This window comes from Engystomops pustulosus, chromosome 7 (assembly GCF_040894005.1).
Source record: "Engystomops pustulosus chromosome 7, aEngPut4.maternal, whole genome shotgun sequence".
In the NCBI taxonomy this organism is placed as follows: Eukaryota; Metazoa; Chordata; class Amphibia; order Anura; family Leptodactylidae; genus Engystomops; species Engystomops pustulosus.
The window spans coordinates 181,064,302-181,080,880 of record NC_092417.1 but is presented as its reverse complement, the minus strand read 5'-3'; the positions used below and the strand labels follow the sequence as shown (position 1 = coordinate 181,080,880).

General features: G+C 48.2%; 1 protein-coding gene across 1 annotated transcript in view; it reads left to right on the top strand.

Annotated features, from left to right (window-relative positions):
• Nucleotides 1-4,901: 4,901 nt before the first annotated feature.
• LOC140070291 (vomeronasal type-2 receptor 26-like) overlaps nucleotides 4,902-16,579 on the top strand; it is a 48,032-nt gene continuing 36,354 nt past the window's right edge. The window contains exons 1-4 of the mRNA XM_072116644.1: nucleotides 4,902-4,989; nucleotides 7,008-7,076; nucleotides 13,908-14,018; nucleotides 14,811-14,907. Of these exons, the coding sequence (XP_071972745.1) occupies nucleotides 4,902-4,989; nucleotides 7,008-7,076; nucleotides 13,908-14,018; nucleotides 14,811-14,907 (365 nt within the window). The remainder of the gene's footprint in view (nucleotides 4,990-7,007; nucleotides 7,077-13,907; nucleotides 14,019-14,810; nucleotides 14,908-16,579) is intronic.

Sequence of the window (16,579 nt, the reverse complement as noted above, 5' to 3'; positions counted from 1 at the left end):
GGTCAGTGGCGATGCCGCCATCATCAGCCTCACCATCCCGCTGCTTGGCCTGTTGAAAAACTCTCTGGTCAGCATGAAGTCGGAAGCTTTGCGCTCGTCACAAGAGACGGGGGAAGAATATTCCCTTGTTGATAGCCAAAGCACCCTGAGGTCTGTTTCTCAGCGCATATCGGAGGAGGTGGAGGTGGAGGAGGATGAGGAGGAAGAGGAGGAGAATGTTGGCGAGACACAAGAGGGGACCATTGTTGAGTCCTTCACTGTTCAGCGTGTATGGGCAGAAGAAGAGGAGTTGGAGGAGTTGGAGGAGGAGGAAATGGACAGTCAGGCCAGTGAGGGGAGTGAATTCTTACGCGTTGGTACTCTGGCGCATATGGCAGATTTCATGCTAGGCTGCCTATCCCGTGACCCTCGCGTTCAAAGAATTTATTCCAGCACCGATTACTGGGTGTTCACTCTCCTGGACCCACGGTACAAGCAAAATCTTTCCACTCTCATCCCTGCAGAGGAAAGGAGTGTGAGAATGCATGAATACCAGCAGGCCCTGGTGCACAAGCTGAAACAGTATTTCCCTTCTGACAGCGCTAGCGGCAGAGTGCGTAGTTCTGCGGGACAAGTAGCGAGGGAGAGTAGGCGAGCAGGCAGCTTGTCCAGCACTGGCAAGGGTATGCTTTACAAGGCTTTTGCCAGCTTTATGTCACCCCAGCAAGACACTGTCACCTGTCCCCAGTCTCGGCAGAGTAGGGCTGATCTTTACAGAAAGATGGTGAGGGAGTACGTAGCTGACCATACCATCGTCCTAAATGATCACACAGCTCCCTACAACTACTGGGTTTCAAAGCTGGACATGTGGCACGAACTGGCGCTGTACGCCTTGGAGGTTCTTGCCTGCCCTGCCGCTAGCGTCTTGTCCGAGCGGGTTTTCAGTGCAGCTGGTGGCATCATCACCGATAAGCGTACACGCCTGTCGACTGACAGCGCTGACAGGCTGACGCTTATTAAAATGAATAAAGGCTGGATTTCTCAGAATTTCCAATCTCCACCAGGTGAAGGAAGCTCAACCTGAATAATTGATCCACTCCTCCTCCTCCTCCTCATTTTCCTCCTTCTCCTCCTCTTTGTACAGTAAAGCAGAGGAAAATGGCTATTTTTTGACAGGGCCCACTGGCTCTTGCTATAGTACTTCATGCATTTAATTTTTCTGGAGGGCCACCTACCCGGTCCTCTGTTTGAAACAATTTTTGTGAGTGCCACATACAGGCACTCAATCTATTCCATTTTTCTGGAGGGCCACCTACCCGGTCCTCTGTTTTAAAAAATTTTTGGGACTGCCACATACAGGCACTCAATCTATTCCATTTTACTGGAGGGCCACCTACCTGCTCCTCTGGTTTGAAACATTTTTGGGACTGCCACATACAGGCACTCAATCTATTCCATTTTACTGCAGGGCCACCTACCTGCTCCTCTGGTTTGAACAATTTTTGGGACTGCCACATACAGGCACTCAATCTATTCCATTTTACTGGAGGGCCACCTACCTGCTCCTCTGGTTTGAAACATTTTTGGGACTGCCACATACAGGCACTCAATCTATTCCATTTTACTGCAGGGCCACCTACCTGCTCCTCTGGTTTGAACAATTTTTGGGACTGCCACATACAGGCACTCAATCTATTCCATTTTACTGGAGGGCCACCTACCTGCTCCTCTGGTTTGAAACATTTTTGGGACTGCCACATACAGGCACTCAATCTATTCCATTTTACTGCAGGGCCACCTACCTGCTCCTCTGGTTTGAAGAATTTTTGGGACTGCCACATACAGGCACTCAATCGATTCCATTTTACTGGAGGGCCACCTACCTGCTCCTCTGGTTTGAAGAATTTTTGGGACTGCCACATACAGGCACTCAATCTATTCCATTTTACTGGAGGGCCCCCTACCTGCTCCTCTGGTTTGAAACATTTTTGGGACTGCCACATACAGGCACTCAATCTATTCCATTTTACTGGAGGGCCACCTACCTGCTCCTCTGGTTTGAAAAATGTTTGGGACTGCCACATACAGGCACTATCCAAATTAAATTGTCTCCATAGCAGCCTCCACACGTTGTCTCCATTGCTACCTCCAAAAGTCGTCCATATAGCTGCCTCCATACATCGTCCCTTTATCAAACGAGGTGTGTCAGGCAGAAATTTGGGTTGTTTTCATGGATTCCACATCAAAGTTGTTAACTTTGTCGCCACCCTGCTGTGTTATCCACAAAATATACTGGCAAACTTTTACCATTTAGGGATATTATTTCAGCGCTTCTTGCGCATCTGTTTACATTCCCCTCACCCGGCATATCCTAAACTTATAAGAACGCTACTACACTTGATCTTATACAAAAGGTTCTTAGAAGTGCTGTTTGGGGAGTAGCCTAGAGACAGGGGCTTGGATTGGCGAAAGCTCGCCTGGCAGCGGAGCGCCAGCTCCATGCGCATCATGCGCTTCTTGCGCATCTGTTTACATTCCCCTCACCCGCCATATCCCAAACTTATAAGAACGCTACTACACTTAACTTGGTGCAGGCTGGGACCGAGTCTGACCCTGGGGCTGCTCATATACTGGCGACGCAGAGAATTGCGGGGCCTACCTCGGTCCAGGTCTCAAAGGCCTACTATACCTCCTCCCACCCCTCCTCCACCTCCTCCTCCTCCGAATTACCATCCGTGGGCATGGCGCCATCAGTCGGTAGCTCTAGGCACAGCAGCAGTGCCGTCGCTAAGCGACAGCAGGCGGTGCTGAAACTGCTGAGCCTAGGCGATAAAAGGCACACCGCCCAAGAGCTATTACAGGGCATTCCACATCAAAGTTGTTAACTTTGTCGCCACCCTGCTGTGTAATCCACAAAATATACTGGCAAACTTTTACCATTTAGGGATATTATTTCAGCGCTTCTTGCGCATCTGTTTACATTCCCCTCACCCGGCATATCCTAAACTTATAAGAACGCTACTACACTTGATCTTATACAAAAGGTTCTTAGAAGTGCTGTTTGGGGAGTAGCCTAGAAACAGGGGCTTGGATTGGCGAAAGCTCGCCTGGCTGCAGAGCGCCAGCTCCATCACAAGATCCAACTAACATAGTTGCAGCACCTTTAATCTACTACTAGTTCACTGCCTCCATAATAATAATAATCTTTATTTATATAGCGTCATCATATTCTGCAGCGCTTTACAAATCATAGGAAACAAATACAAATGTAATGTAACAGAGCACAACATTTGTATGGAACAACAGGAGTGAGGTCCCTGCTCGCCAGAGCTTACGGTTTATGAAGATGATGGGGTAACACGAGGTAAAAGAATATTTAATGGTCAAGCCATTCTTCTTAGGGAATAGAAAAAAATATAATAAATGGAATTGCTGTCGCTTGAAACACTCAGCCGTCATCTTATATACCAGGTCCAGGGTGAATGGGACTGCAGAGAAGTCTGGTGCCTGTTGGTTGCTGGATAACAGATGGGAGGACGACACAGGACGGGTTAGTAGAAGAGTTAAAACTTCATGCAGTTAATGAGTGTTATAGGCTTGCCTAAAGAAATGGGTTTTAAGAGCACGTTTGAAACTTTGGAGGTTAGGTATTAGTCTGATAGTCCGGGGCAGAGCATTCCATAGAATTGGTGCAGCTCTAGAGAAGTCTTGGAGACGCGAGTGGGAGGTCCGCACTAGGGTAGAGGTTAATCTAAGATCACTGGCGGATCTAAGAGCACGGGTTGGGCGATAGACTGAGATAAGAGAGGAGAGGTAGGGGGGTGCAGCATTATACAGAGCTTTATGGATGAGGGTTATTATTATTTTAAACTATTCGAAAGGAGACTGGCAGCAAGTGCAGCGACTGGCATGAACTGTAAGCATACATGGTCCCCTTATCAAACGAGCTGTGTCAGGCAGAATTTGGGGTTGTTTTCATGGCTTCCATGTTAACTTTGTCGCCACCCTGCTGTGTAATCCACAAAATATACTGGCAAACTTTTATCATGTAGCGATATTATTTGAGCGCTTCTTGCTCACCTCCTTTGGTTCCTCTCTGCCACCCATTGGTTTGAAGCCTGAGTCCATTTAGGGTATGTCGCCATGCCACTCTCTAGCCTGCCGCTGCTGCCGCTGCCTCTGCATGCCGTCCCCTATAGTGTCAGGGTCAATTATTGGATGTTTTAGATGCTATCTAGCTTCATTCTGTCACTCTGTCATGGCCATGCTGTTGCCCATAATTTTGGCATAATGGTGCGATTAGGCAGCCTCAGAGGCATCCATGCATGCTGCCCCTGCTGTTTCCTGTCCATTTCCGTGGTGTTTCCATCCTTTTCTGAGGTTCCCAGGTGTTTGGCCAAGCTTCCCTGTGCAGAGCCTTGGTCCCCTTGAAAAATGCTCGAGTCTCCCATTGACTTCAATGGGGTTCGTTATTCGAGACGAGCACTCGAGCATCGGGAAAAGTTCGTCTCGAATAACGAGTACCCGAGCATTTTAGTGTTCGCTCATCTCTAGTTATTACCTAGTCAGCCTATGCATTCAGCACAATCGTAACCAGCTGCTACCACAGGGTTGCCATGGCAATGATCAGCACCACTGTGGCCTGCACGGAGGGTGCCGGTCGTCGAGGCAATCTATCCACTATTTAGGGTGGGACAGGCAATAGATTGGTCACAGTGCTCAAAGTTTCTTTCTGCGTCTCAGTCCAATTGCAGCTCCTGCATTACAGAATTATTTATCTTTCACAAGGAAATAAAATAAAAAAGACTTACAAAGAATTTAACAAAGAAATAAATTAATTTTAAAAAGTAAATTATTATCAGTAATTTTACCATGAATTACAATACAACATTCGGCATTGATAAAGTTAATAAGTTAAGATCATGAATTTCTCTTCTGCCAGCGACATCTGTCACCTCAGGGATTTTACAGAGTTAGCAGCTAATGACGGATTCAATGATGTTCTCACCTGTAAAGTCTCATTACGGTGACATCATCTTCCCTCCCGGATAATTACACAGCGTGAAAAATAGTCAGCAAGAAACTGTGTAGTCACCAGAGAAAAGACAGAGAGAAATCTATCATTATCCACAATAAGAACAGAGAGCAACGAAAATCAGGAATATAATATCAATATCAACAACTATCTATGTGTTAGGTTTTAGGTTAAAGTCTTAATATAAGCTCCATATGGTATTGGCCTCAAAATAACAGGAACATATGTTTCTTTAATTCTATTATCTGGCACTAGTGTGAGCTCTACCTTATTCCATTACTTGCTTCTTTAGGGAACCTGTCACTATAGTATCCTGTGCTCATAATGTTCTTAGCTAAAAATGTGCAGTTCCTATCCCCAGAAAATAAAGTTTGTAAACTTACCCGACACACTGCCTGAATGATCAGGGTGTCCCAAGTGTGTGTGCTATCATGCAAGGCTGTGTGTCTCTCAGCTCACATCTGATCTTCCTCGCTCCTGTAGTGTAGAGCAGACCCTGAATCATAAACCCAAGGGAGGGAGAGGAGGAACTTGAAACAACTGGGGGTGTCTATCTCTAGTGCTCACTGCCCTGCTTTGGTGGGGGAGTGGTCATCTTTGGAAAAAGTTTTTGATCCTTCTGGGATATGTATTCTGAATCAGACCATGTAGAGCTTTTGGAAATCCAACTCCTAAACATGGCACACAATATCATATGGAGAACCGTAAACATGGTGTGATGCTGGGGCAGTGTGGGGTTTCCTTTAAAGAACCAGTTAAGGATATCAGGTTAGTAATCCTGACCCCTGTTCAGTAGGAAAGGCCATGGTTCTGGAAGTCAGAATAGACTGTAGCTTTAGGAACAAATGCAAAGCTAGATTAGATATTGATTGTTCTTCTGTTTCCCTTCCCCGGCTACCTCCAAACAAGAACCATTGCAATTAGGGGCTGTGGATGCTGAGGCCAGGAGAGAACATCACTTCACCACCACCAGACCCATGTAATCATCAGAAAGACTCTAGTACCTGAATAGCAGTGGGGGAAACCACTCAAGCAATACACTTTAAATCTGTTACTAAAGTTTTGCTGCAAGTTTCTTTGTGTTCTGGGTTTCAGTATTTTTCAATGAAAACCCAGATAGATTCTGGGGCTGTGACTTAATTTATGGATTTGGAATTTGTTTTCGCATTGGGCCTGGAAGAAATGGATCTGGTTTCTCCTTTCATCATTACCGTATTAAACACCATTTAGAAGAGAGAATTAACTTGCAGCTCTGGGGACCTGGGTTCAAGTTCCACCCAGGTCAACATCTGCAAAGAGTTTGTACATTCTCTCTGTGTTTGTGTGGGTTTCCTATGTGTCCTCAGGCTTTCTCCCACACCCCAAATCATACTGGCTAAAAAACAAGGAAAAATAATAGTCAACTCACCTGGTTGCCGAAGACGTTGATTTCTTCCGTGAATGTAGTGAGCACGGACAATCCTCAGCTCCAAGTATACTTAGACAAAAGATGCAAACGAAGTCCAGCTTCAAACGAAGTCCACATGAAGTAAAATCATGGCATTTTATCAGACAACCTTAAAACAGGTTGCAACACAGCATGTGAACATGGATATAAGCATAGGGGAGTGAGGAGACCGGGTAATCGCCTACTCATTTTGGAAAATACTTTTCGTATTCATGGATGAGCCATGGCTGAGCCATGAATAAGGAAACTATTTTCTGAAACGCATGGATCCCATGGATTACAAATGGGATTTGGCAGGTTAAAGGGGTTTGGGTGGGTGTTTCTGTTAGACTTTTACTAAACTACCTTGAATGTTCTGTGTATTTGTTAAAGATGCTGAAGTGAATGCAGTTGCAACTGTGCTAAATTCTGGTGTAAACCACTGTTTGTTCACTACAGAGCACATGGCATTTTTAAACAGGTGGTTTGGACGGTGAGCAGTTTGAGCCATCAGAGGGTACAAGGACCTTGGTAGACATGTCCTCACCCCTATCTTCTACATTGCAGATTCTTCCCAAACTCCAGCTTTTGACCGGACCTCCCTTTCTTCCCTGGTGGCTTGCCGAGTCAAGGCACGTAAGATAATTAAGTCAACCTGGTTATGCTTGGTACTCATCATAACTAGAGATGAGCGAACATGCTCGTCCGAGCTTGATGCTCGGTCGAGCATTAGGGTACTCGAGACGGCTCGTTGCTCGGACGAGTATTTCCCCTGCTCGAGATCGAGCATTTAATTAAAAAAAACACAGTGAAGAACAATGAAGAATAGAATAAAAACAGTGAACACAGGATCATTTAAGATAAAAACACAGTGCAGAACACATTGCAGAATAGATTACAGATGTTCGGCACATCTGCTTACTTGTCGGGAGATACGCGCGGAACGGCGCGAACAAAATAGCATGTGAAGAACAATATATATGTGTGAAGAACACATTGCAGATGTATTTAAACATCTGAAATGTGTTCTTCACACACATATATATTGTTCTTCACATGCTATTTTGTTCGCGCCGTTCCGCGCGTATCTCCCGACCAGTAAGCAGATGTGCCGAACATCTGTAATCTATTCTGCACTGTGTTCTGCACTGTGTTTTTATCTTAAATGATCCTGTGTTCACTGTGTTCACTGTGTTCACTGTATTTATTCTATTCTTCACTGTTCTTTACATCTGCTAACTTGTCGGGAGATAATATACGCGCGGAACAGTGAAGAATAGATCGCAGATGTTTGCAAATTATCAGAAGACATTATTTTTCAATTAAATAACACATTTTATTCCTGAACCATGGTCCCTTTGAAAAATGCTCGGGTCTCCCATTGACTTCAATGGGGCTCGTTACTCGAAACGAGCACTCGAGCATCTGGAAATGTTCGGCTCGAGTAACGAGCACCCGAGCATTTTAGTGCTCGCTCATCTCTAATCATAACCTGTTCTGATAATCTTGAGGCTTCTGTTTTCCTTGGCTTACTTTCCACTTCTTTAGCTGCTTTGTCTGCCTTGTCATGGGTGAGTGTTTTATTTGAATTAAGCTTTGTATGTTCTCTTAAATTCCACAGAAGTAGCAAGGGCTTCATTAGTTGCTTGTTTAATAGGGGAGCTTGTTGATGTGAGGTAATCTCTAGCTTTCCAAATTGGGCCGTTTATTTTTTGATAACTCAGCGTCATCTCATCTGGCATAGCAGTGTGCTTTCATTGTTGGCTAGAAAATAGCCATAGGAGAATCCAAACGGCTTACTTAGGCCTACAATAGCGTTATATATTTTATTTTTGGTTGCTTTGCTGGTGGCTGGCCTTGCTGTAGTGCATCTAGTACCATATTGTGAGGAATTTGCAGGGAGACTTGCAACCGGTGTGTTTATCGCGTAGTGACACACATATCCATCTCAAACACCAAAGTGGGACAATTTATTAGGAGTTTGATTTGAATTAGGCACAGTCTGCAGATTTATTTTTTTTTACGTTTATTTTTTGATAACTCAGCGTCATCTCATCTGGCATAGCAGTGTGCGTTCATTGTTGGCTAGAAAATAGCCATAGCAATAGGATAGCATCGTTTTGTTTTAAAAACAAAAAAAACACAAAAAAACACACAAAAACACAAAAAAAAAATAAAAAAAAAATTACAGTTACAACTTTAATTTTGAAAATGTTTAACCCGAGGGCTAGGGGTAGAGGACGAGGGCGGGGACGTGGGCATCCAACTACTGCAGGGGTCAGAGGACGTGGTCCTGGGCAGGGTTAGACACCACCTGCTGAAGAGGGAGCAGGGGAACGCCGCAGAGCTACACTCCCTAGGTTCATGTCTGAAGTTACTGGGACTTGTGGTAGAGCACTGTTGAGGCCAGAACAGTGCGAAGAGGTGATGTCGTGGATTGCGGACAATGCTTCTAGCTATTTGTCCACCAGTCAGTCTTCCACGCAGTCCACCCATGTCACCGAAATCGGCACTCCTCCAGCTCCTGCACCTCAGCCTCCTTCCCCCCAGTCTGCCCCCTCCCGGGAAAATTTAGCATTTGAACCGGCATACTCTGAGGAACTGTTTTCTGGACCCTTCCCAGAGTCACAAACCACTAGTCCGGTTGCTGCTGAACTCTTTTCCGATGCCCAGGTTTTCCACCGGTCGCAATCTGTGGGTCATGATGACCTTCTTGACGTAGTGGAAGAAGCGTGTAAAGAGGTGTCCGACAATGAGGAGACACGGTTGTCAGACAGTGGTGAAGTTGTTGTCAGGGCAGGAAGTCCGAGGGGGAACCAGACTGAGGGATCGGAGGATGATGAGGTGACAGACCCAAGCTGGGTTGATATGCCGGGTGAACACAGTGCTTCTAAGACGGAGGCGAGTCCTATACCAGAACAGGTTGGAAGAGGCAGTGGTGGGGCCAGACGGAGAGGCAGGGCCAGAGCTGGTGCATCAGCGCCAAATGTTTCACGTAGTGAAGCTCCCGTGGCGAGGGCTAGATTTTCAGAAGTCTGGAGGCTCTTTAAAGAAACACCGGATGACCGACGGACTGTGGTGTGCAACCTGTGCCAAACCAGGATCAGCAGGGGTTCCACCACTACTAGCTTAACTACCACCAGTATGCGCAGGCATATGAATGCTAAACACCCCACTCAGTGGCACCAAGCCCGTTCACCTCCGGCCAGGCACACCACTGCTCCTTCCCCTGTGTCATCTGCTAGTCAGCCCCCTGCCCAGGACCCTGGCCCAAAAACCCCATCTTCGCCTCCACGATCCTCCACAGCATCCACCAGCGTTCAGCTCTCCATACCCCAGATGCTGGAGCGCAAAAGGAGGTATAGTGCAACCCACCCACACGCCCAAGCCCTCAACATCCACATCTCTAGATTACTTAGACTGGAGATGCTGCCCTATAGGCTGGTAGAGACCGAGGCCTTTCGCAACCTCATGGCGGCGGCCGCCCCTCGGTATTCGGTCCCCAGCCGCCACTACTTTTCCCGATGTGCCGTCCCAGCCCTGCACCAGCACGTGTCAGACAACATCATCCGTGCCCTGACCAACGCCGTTTCTGACAAGGTCCACCTGACCACGGACACGTGGACGAGTGCTGCCGGGCAGGGCCACTATATATTGCTGACGGCACATTGGGTTAACTTGGTGGAGGCTGGGACCGAGTCTGACCCTGCGGCTGGTCATATACTGACGACGCCGAGGATTGCGGGGCCTACCTCGGTCCAGGTCTTTCAGGCCAACTATGCCTCCTCCTCCTCCTCCCACCCCTCCTCCATCTCCTCCTCTGAACTACCATCCGTGGGCATGGCGCCATCAGTCGGTAGCTCTAGGCACAGCAGCAGTGCCGTCGCTAAGCGACAGCAGGCGGTGCTCAAACTGCTGAGCCTAGGCGATAAAAGGCACACCGCCCAAGAGCTATTACAGGGCATCACGGCACAGACTGATCTGAAGCCAGGCATGGTTGTGTGTGACAACGGCCGTAACCTGGTGGCGGCTCTGCAACTCGGCAGACTGACACATGTCTCATGCCTGGCCCATGTGTTAAATCTGATAGTTCAGCGGTTACTCAAGACATACCCCAATCTGTCTGATTTGCTCAAGAAGGTTCACCGCATCTGTGCGCATTTCAGGAAGTCCAGCACAGATGCTGCCACTCTCAGGGCAGCGCAGCGCCGCCTCCAACTGCCCGCTCACCGACTGTTGTGCGACGTGCCCACGAGGTGGAATTCAACATTAATCATGTTATTCAGAGTTTACCAGCAGCGCAGAGCGATTGTAGACTGCCAGAAGTCAACTTCCACCAGAACTGGTAGTCAGGTCAGTCAGCTTCCTCAAGTCTACAATGAGGAGTGGACGTGGATGTCTGATATCTGTCAGGTGCTGAGTAACTTTGAGGAGTCAACACAGATGGTCAGTGGCGATGCCGCCATCATCAGCCTCACCATCCTGTTGCTTGGCCTGTTGAAAAACTCTCTGGTCAGCATGAAGTCGGAAGCTTTGCGCTCGGCAGATTCCCTTGTTGATAGCCAAAGCACCCTCAGGTCTGTTTCTCAGCGCATATCGGAGGAGGCGGAGGAGGATGCAGAGGAAGAGGAGGAGAATGTTGGCGAGACACAAGAGGGGACCATTGCTCAGTCCTTCACTGTTCAGCGTGTATGGGCAGCATATCCCGTGACCTTCGGGTTTAAAGAATTTATTCCAGCACCGATTACTGGGTATTCACTCTCCTGGACCCACGGTACAAGCAAAATCTTTCAACTCTCTTCCCTGTAGAGGAAAGGAGAGTGAGAATGCATGAATACCAGCAGGCCCTGGTGCACAAGCTGAAACAGTATTCCCCTTCTGACAGCACTAGCGGCAGAGTGCGTACTTCTGCGGGACCAGTAGCGAGGGAGAGTAGGCGAGCAGGCAGCTTGTCCAGCACTGGCAGGGGTATGCTTTACAAGGCCTTTGCCAGTTTTATGTCACCCCAGCAAGACACTGTCACCTGTCCCCAGTCTCGGCAGAGTAGGGCTGATCTTTACAGAAAGATGGTGAGGGAGTACGTAGCTGACCATACCATCGTCCTAAATGATCACACAGCTCCCTACAACTACTGGGTTTCAAAGCTGGACACGTGGCACGAACTGGCGCTGTACACCTTGGAGGTTCTTGCCTGCCCTGCCGCTAGCGTGTTGTTCGAGGGGGTTTTCAGTGCAGCTGGTGGCATCATTACCGATAAGCGTACACGCCTGTCGACTGACAGCGCTGACAGGCTGATGCTTATCAAGATGAATAAAGCCTGGATTTCTAAGAATTTCCATTCTCCACCAGGTGAAGGAAGCTCAACCTGAATAATTTATGCACTCCTCCTCCTCATTTTCCTCCTTCTCCTCCTCTTTGTACACTAAAGCAGAGGAAACTGGCTATTTTTTGACAGGGCCCACTGGCTCTAGCTATAGTACTCTATGCATTTAATTTTTCTGGAGGGCCACCTAACCGGTCCTCTGTTTTAAGCAATTTTTGGGAGTGCCACATACAGGCACTCAATCTATTCAATTTTTCTGGAGGGCCACCTACCTGCTCCTCTGGTTTTAAAACTTTTTTGGACTGCCACATACAGGCACTCAATCTATTTAATTTTTCTGGAGGGCCACCTACCTGCTCCTCTGGTTTGAAAACTTTTTTGGACTGCCACATACAGGCACTATCCAAATTAAATTGTCTCCATAGCAGCCTCCACACGTTGTCTCCATTGCTACCTCCACACGTCATCTCCATAGCTGCCTCCAAAAGTCATCCATATAGCTGCCTCCATACATCGTCCCCTTATCAAACGAGCTGAGTCAGGCAGAAATTTGGGTTGTTTTCATGGCTTCCACATCAAACTTGTTAACTTTGTCGCCACCCTGCTGTGTTATCCACAAAATATACTGGCAAACTTTTATGATTTACCGATATTATTTCAGCGCTTCTTGCGCATCTGTTTACATTCCCCTCACCCGCCATATCCCAAACTTATAAGAACGCTACTACACTTGATCTTATACAAAAGGTTCTTAGAGGTGCTGTTTGGGGAGGAGCCGAGAGACAGGGGCATGGACAGGCGAAAGCTCGCCTGGCAGCAGAGCGCCAGCTCCATCCCAAGATCCAACTAACATAGTTTTAACTGCAGCACCTTTAATCTACTACTACTTCACTGCCTCCATACATCGTCCCCTTATCAAATGAGCTGTGTCAGGCAGAAATTTGGGTTGTTTTCATGGCTTCCACATCAAACTTGTTAACTTTGTCGACACCCTGCTGTGTTATCCACAAAATATACTGGCAAACTTTTATGATTTACCGATATTATTTCAGCGCTTCTTGCGCATCTGTTTACATTTCCCTCACCCGCCATAACCCAAACTTATAAGAACGCTACTACACTTGATCTTATACAAAAGGTTCTTAGAGGTGCTGTTTAGGGAGGAGCCGAGAGACAGGGGCATGGACAGGCGAAAGCTCGCCTGGCAGCGGAGCGCCAGCTCCATCCCAAGATCCAACTAACATAGTTTTAACTGCAGCACCTTTAATCTACTACTACTTCACTGCCTCCATACATCGTCCCCTTATCAAACGAGCTGTGTCAGGCAGAATTTTCGGGTGTTTCACCAGACACATAGTGGAACTCGGCCCATCTGTCGCCGCCATGCTGGAGACCTGCAGTTGCAATCATAGCAGCGCAATATGGATGCCCCATACTGTTGCTCTTAATCATGGAAGTCGTCTCCATGGCTGCCTCCACATGTCGTCCCCTTATCAAACGAGCTGTGTCAGGCTCATTTTTCGGGTGTTTCACCAGATACTTTATGGAACTTGGTCACTATGTCGCCACCATGCTGTGTTATCGACTAAATATACCGTCAACATTTTGTTCACAGAGGAAATCATTTCAGCGCTTCTTGCTCACCTCCTTTGGTTCCTCTCTGCCACCTATTGGTTTGAAGCCTGAGTCCATTTAGGGTATGTCGTCATGCCACTCTCTAGCCTGCCGCTGCTGCCGCTGCCTCTGCATGCCATCCCCTATAGTGTCAGGGTCAATTATTGGATGTTTTAGATGCTATCTAGCCTCATTCTCTCACTCTGTCATGGCCATGCTGTTGCCCATAATTTTGGCATAATGGTGCGATTAAGCAGCCTCAGAGGCATCCATGCATGCTGCCCCTGCTGTTTTCTGTCCATTTCCGTGGTGTTTCCATCATTTTCTGAGGTTTCCAGGTGTTTGGCCAAGATTCCCTGTGCAGAGCCTTGGTCCCCTTGAAAAATGCTCGAGTCTCCCATTGACTTCAATGGGGCTCGTTATTCAAGACGAGCACTCGAGCATCGGGAAAAGTTCGCCTCGAATAACGAGCACCCGAGCATTTTAGTGCTCGCTTATCTCTAATGCTAAGCCATGCCTGTGGCCCTCAGCAGCTGAAGAAGCCTTCGCAAAGTTAAAGTCCGCCTTTGCCATGGCTCCAGTTCTCTCTAGACTCAATACGGAGAAGCCTTTTATCCTGGAGATGGACACATCTTCTGTCGGTGCAGGGGCTCTGCTCACCCAGAAGGGGCCTAGGGGCCAAACGCTCACGTGCGGCTTCTTTACCAAAACTTTTTCTCCCGCAGAGAAGAACTACTCTATTGGAAATAGAGAACTTTTGGCTATCAAACTTGCCCTGGAAGAATGGCAATATCTTTTGGAGGGAGCTCACCATCCAGTCTGTGTATACACAGATCATAAGAACCTCTCGTACCTGCAGACAGCTCAAAGTCTTAATCCCAGGCAAGGCCGTTGGTCACTATTCTTCTCCTGCTTCAACCTGATGATCCACTTCTGACCTGCAGTGAAGAATATCAAGGTGGATGCCCTTCCCCCTGCCTCAGATGTCGTTGGAGAAGAGCCGGTTCCTCAGCATATCATCTCTCTGGAACAGTTGGTTGCTGCTGCTCCAGTGGATCTTCGGCAGCTTACCCCTGGCAAGACGTATGTCCGACCTGCTCTGCAGAAGAGGATTTTGTTATGAGGACATTCTTCACGCCTGGCTGGGCACCCTGGGGTGCAACGCTCCGTGGAACTCATTTCCAGCTACTATTGGTGGCCTGACTCGGTCAAAGAGTTTCGGGACTTTGTGGGATCCTGCACCTCCTGTGCGCGTAATAAGCCTTCTTGTCTAAAGCCAGTTGTTCTCTTGCTTCCGTTGCCAATACCCAGTCGCCCGTGGTCAAACATGGCTATGAATTTTGTCACGGACCTTCCATCCCCCTTGGGCAATACCGTCATCTGGGTGGTGACAGACCGCTTTTCGAAGATGTCTCATTTTGTCCCTCTTCCAGGTCTATCGTCTGCTCCACATCTCGGCAGCCTCTCCTTCCAACATATCTTCCGGCTACATGGTCTTCCGCTGCGCATCGTCTCTGAGGGTGGAGTTCAGTTTGTTTCCCGCTTCAGGCGTTCTCTCTGCAGCCAACTGCAGGTAAAGTTGGTTTTCTCTTCAGTTTACCACCCTCAGTCCAATGGACAAGTGGAGAGGCTTAACCAGGGCTACCTTCGTCATTTTGTTTCTGCCCATCAGGACGACTGGTCCACTTTATTGCCGTGGCCAGAGTTCTCCTACAACTCTCTGGACTCGAAATCTGCTGGTGCAGCCCCATTCTTTGTTGTCTACGGAAGAAATCCACACCCACTGCTTCCTCTTTCAGTTCCCTCGGATGTTCCTGTGATGGAAGAATTTGTGCAGGACCTCAGTTCCCTCTGGGAACAGACTTATCAATCCCTACTTCTGGCGTCCACCTGCACCAAAATCCAGGCCGACAAGAGACGCAGCCCTCCTCCCATCTTCTCTTCTGGGGACAAGGTCTGGTTATCCTCCGGGTACATCCGGCTGAAGATACCCGGGTACAAGCTTGGTCCTAGATTCTTGGGTCCCTTTGAGGTCCTGACTCGTATCAATCCAGTATCCTACAAGTTGCGCCTTTTTCCCACCATGCGCATCCTGAACCCCTTCCATGGCTCCCTTCTCAAGCCTGTCATCCTAAACCGCTTCTCCCGGCAAGTACCTCCTCCCACCCGTGTCTGACTCCACTGACACCTATGAGGTAAAGGACATCCTTGACATGAAGACGGTAAGGGGAAGCGGTTCTTCTTGGTCGACTGGAAGGGGTTCAGGCCGGAACAGAGGTCATGGGAGCCGGTGGAAAATATCCTGGCCAATGATCTCCTGCAGAGATTCCTCCAGCCCAAGAAGAGGGGGAGGCTGAATTGGGGGGGGGTACTGTCAGGGGTGGTCCCGCAACCCATATCGTGGGTCACGAGCTCATCCATGCCCCTCGCTCCCAGCGCCAGCGCCACATACTTGTCCCAGCTCCTGAGTCCTGGCCTCAGAAGATTTAAGGGGCCAACGCACCGTTAATTGGCGCTGGCCATTTTCCCATAGGGCTATTTAAAGCTGCCTCTCCGATCACACCCTGCTGGATCTTTGTGCCTTGAGCCTTTGAGAAAGCTGTTTTGATGCCTTGCGCTGTTTCTGAGAATTTCTGTTGTGACCCTGGTTCCCTTTCTGACTTCGCTCCTTTGCCGCCTGCCCTGACCTGTTGCTATGACTCTTACTTCAATCCTGTGCTGCCCATCCTGACCTCCTGCCTGTCCCCGACTACGAGATTGCCTTGCCTGCGGAAATGTCACACCTGTGGAACGACTTGGTGGTACCACGCCGCAGCAAGTCCAACCCGCTTTGCGGTGTGTCTGGTGAAAACCGGGTGCCACTTACACTCCTTTCCCAGGTAGTGGCTTGTGCTATCTTCCGCAGTGGCTCAGAGGATCCACAAGCTCTAAGCCTGAAAAGTCCTTAACTGAGCCCCCCAAAACTGTCACCTGCCTACTTCCCTCACGTGTCCTAGGATGATACAAGACAACCACAAAGACGGTCCCTCCCTAAGGCACAGTGCAAACACAAAACAAGACTCACAAACAAATAACACAGAAGAATCTGGAGCATTCCAAGTCACAATAGAGAGGGCATCGAAGATGTGAAAGGGATGGTCAGTATACGAAAGATAATCAGAGATAACAGAAGAATGTAGAGCTGAATCTAGAACTGAAGCTA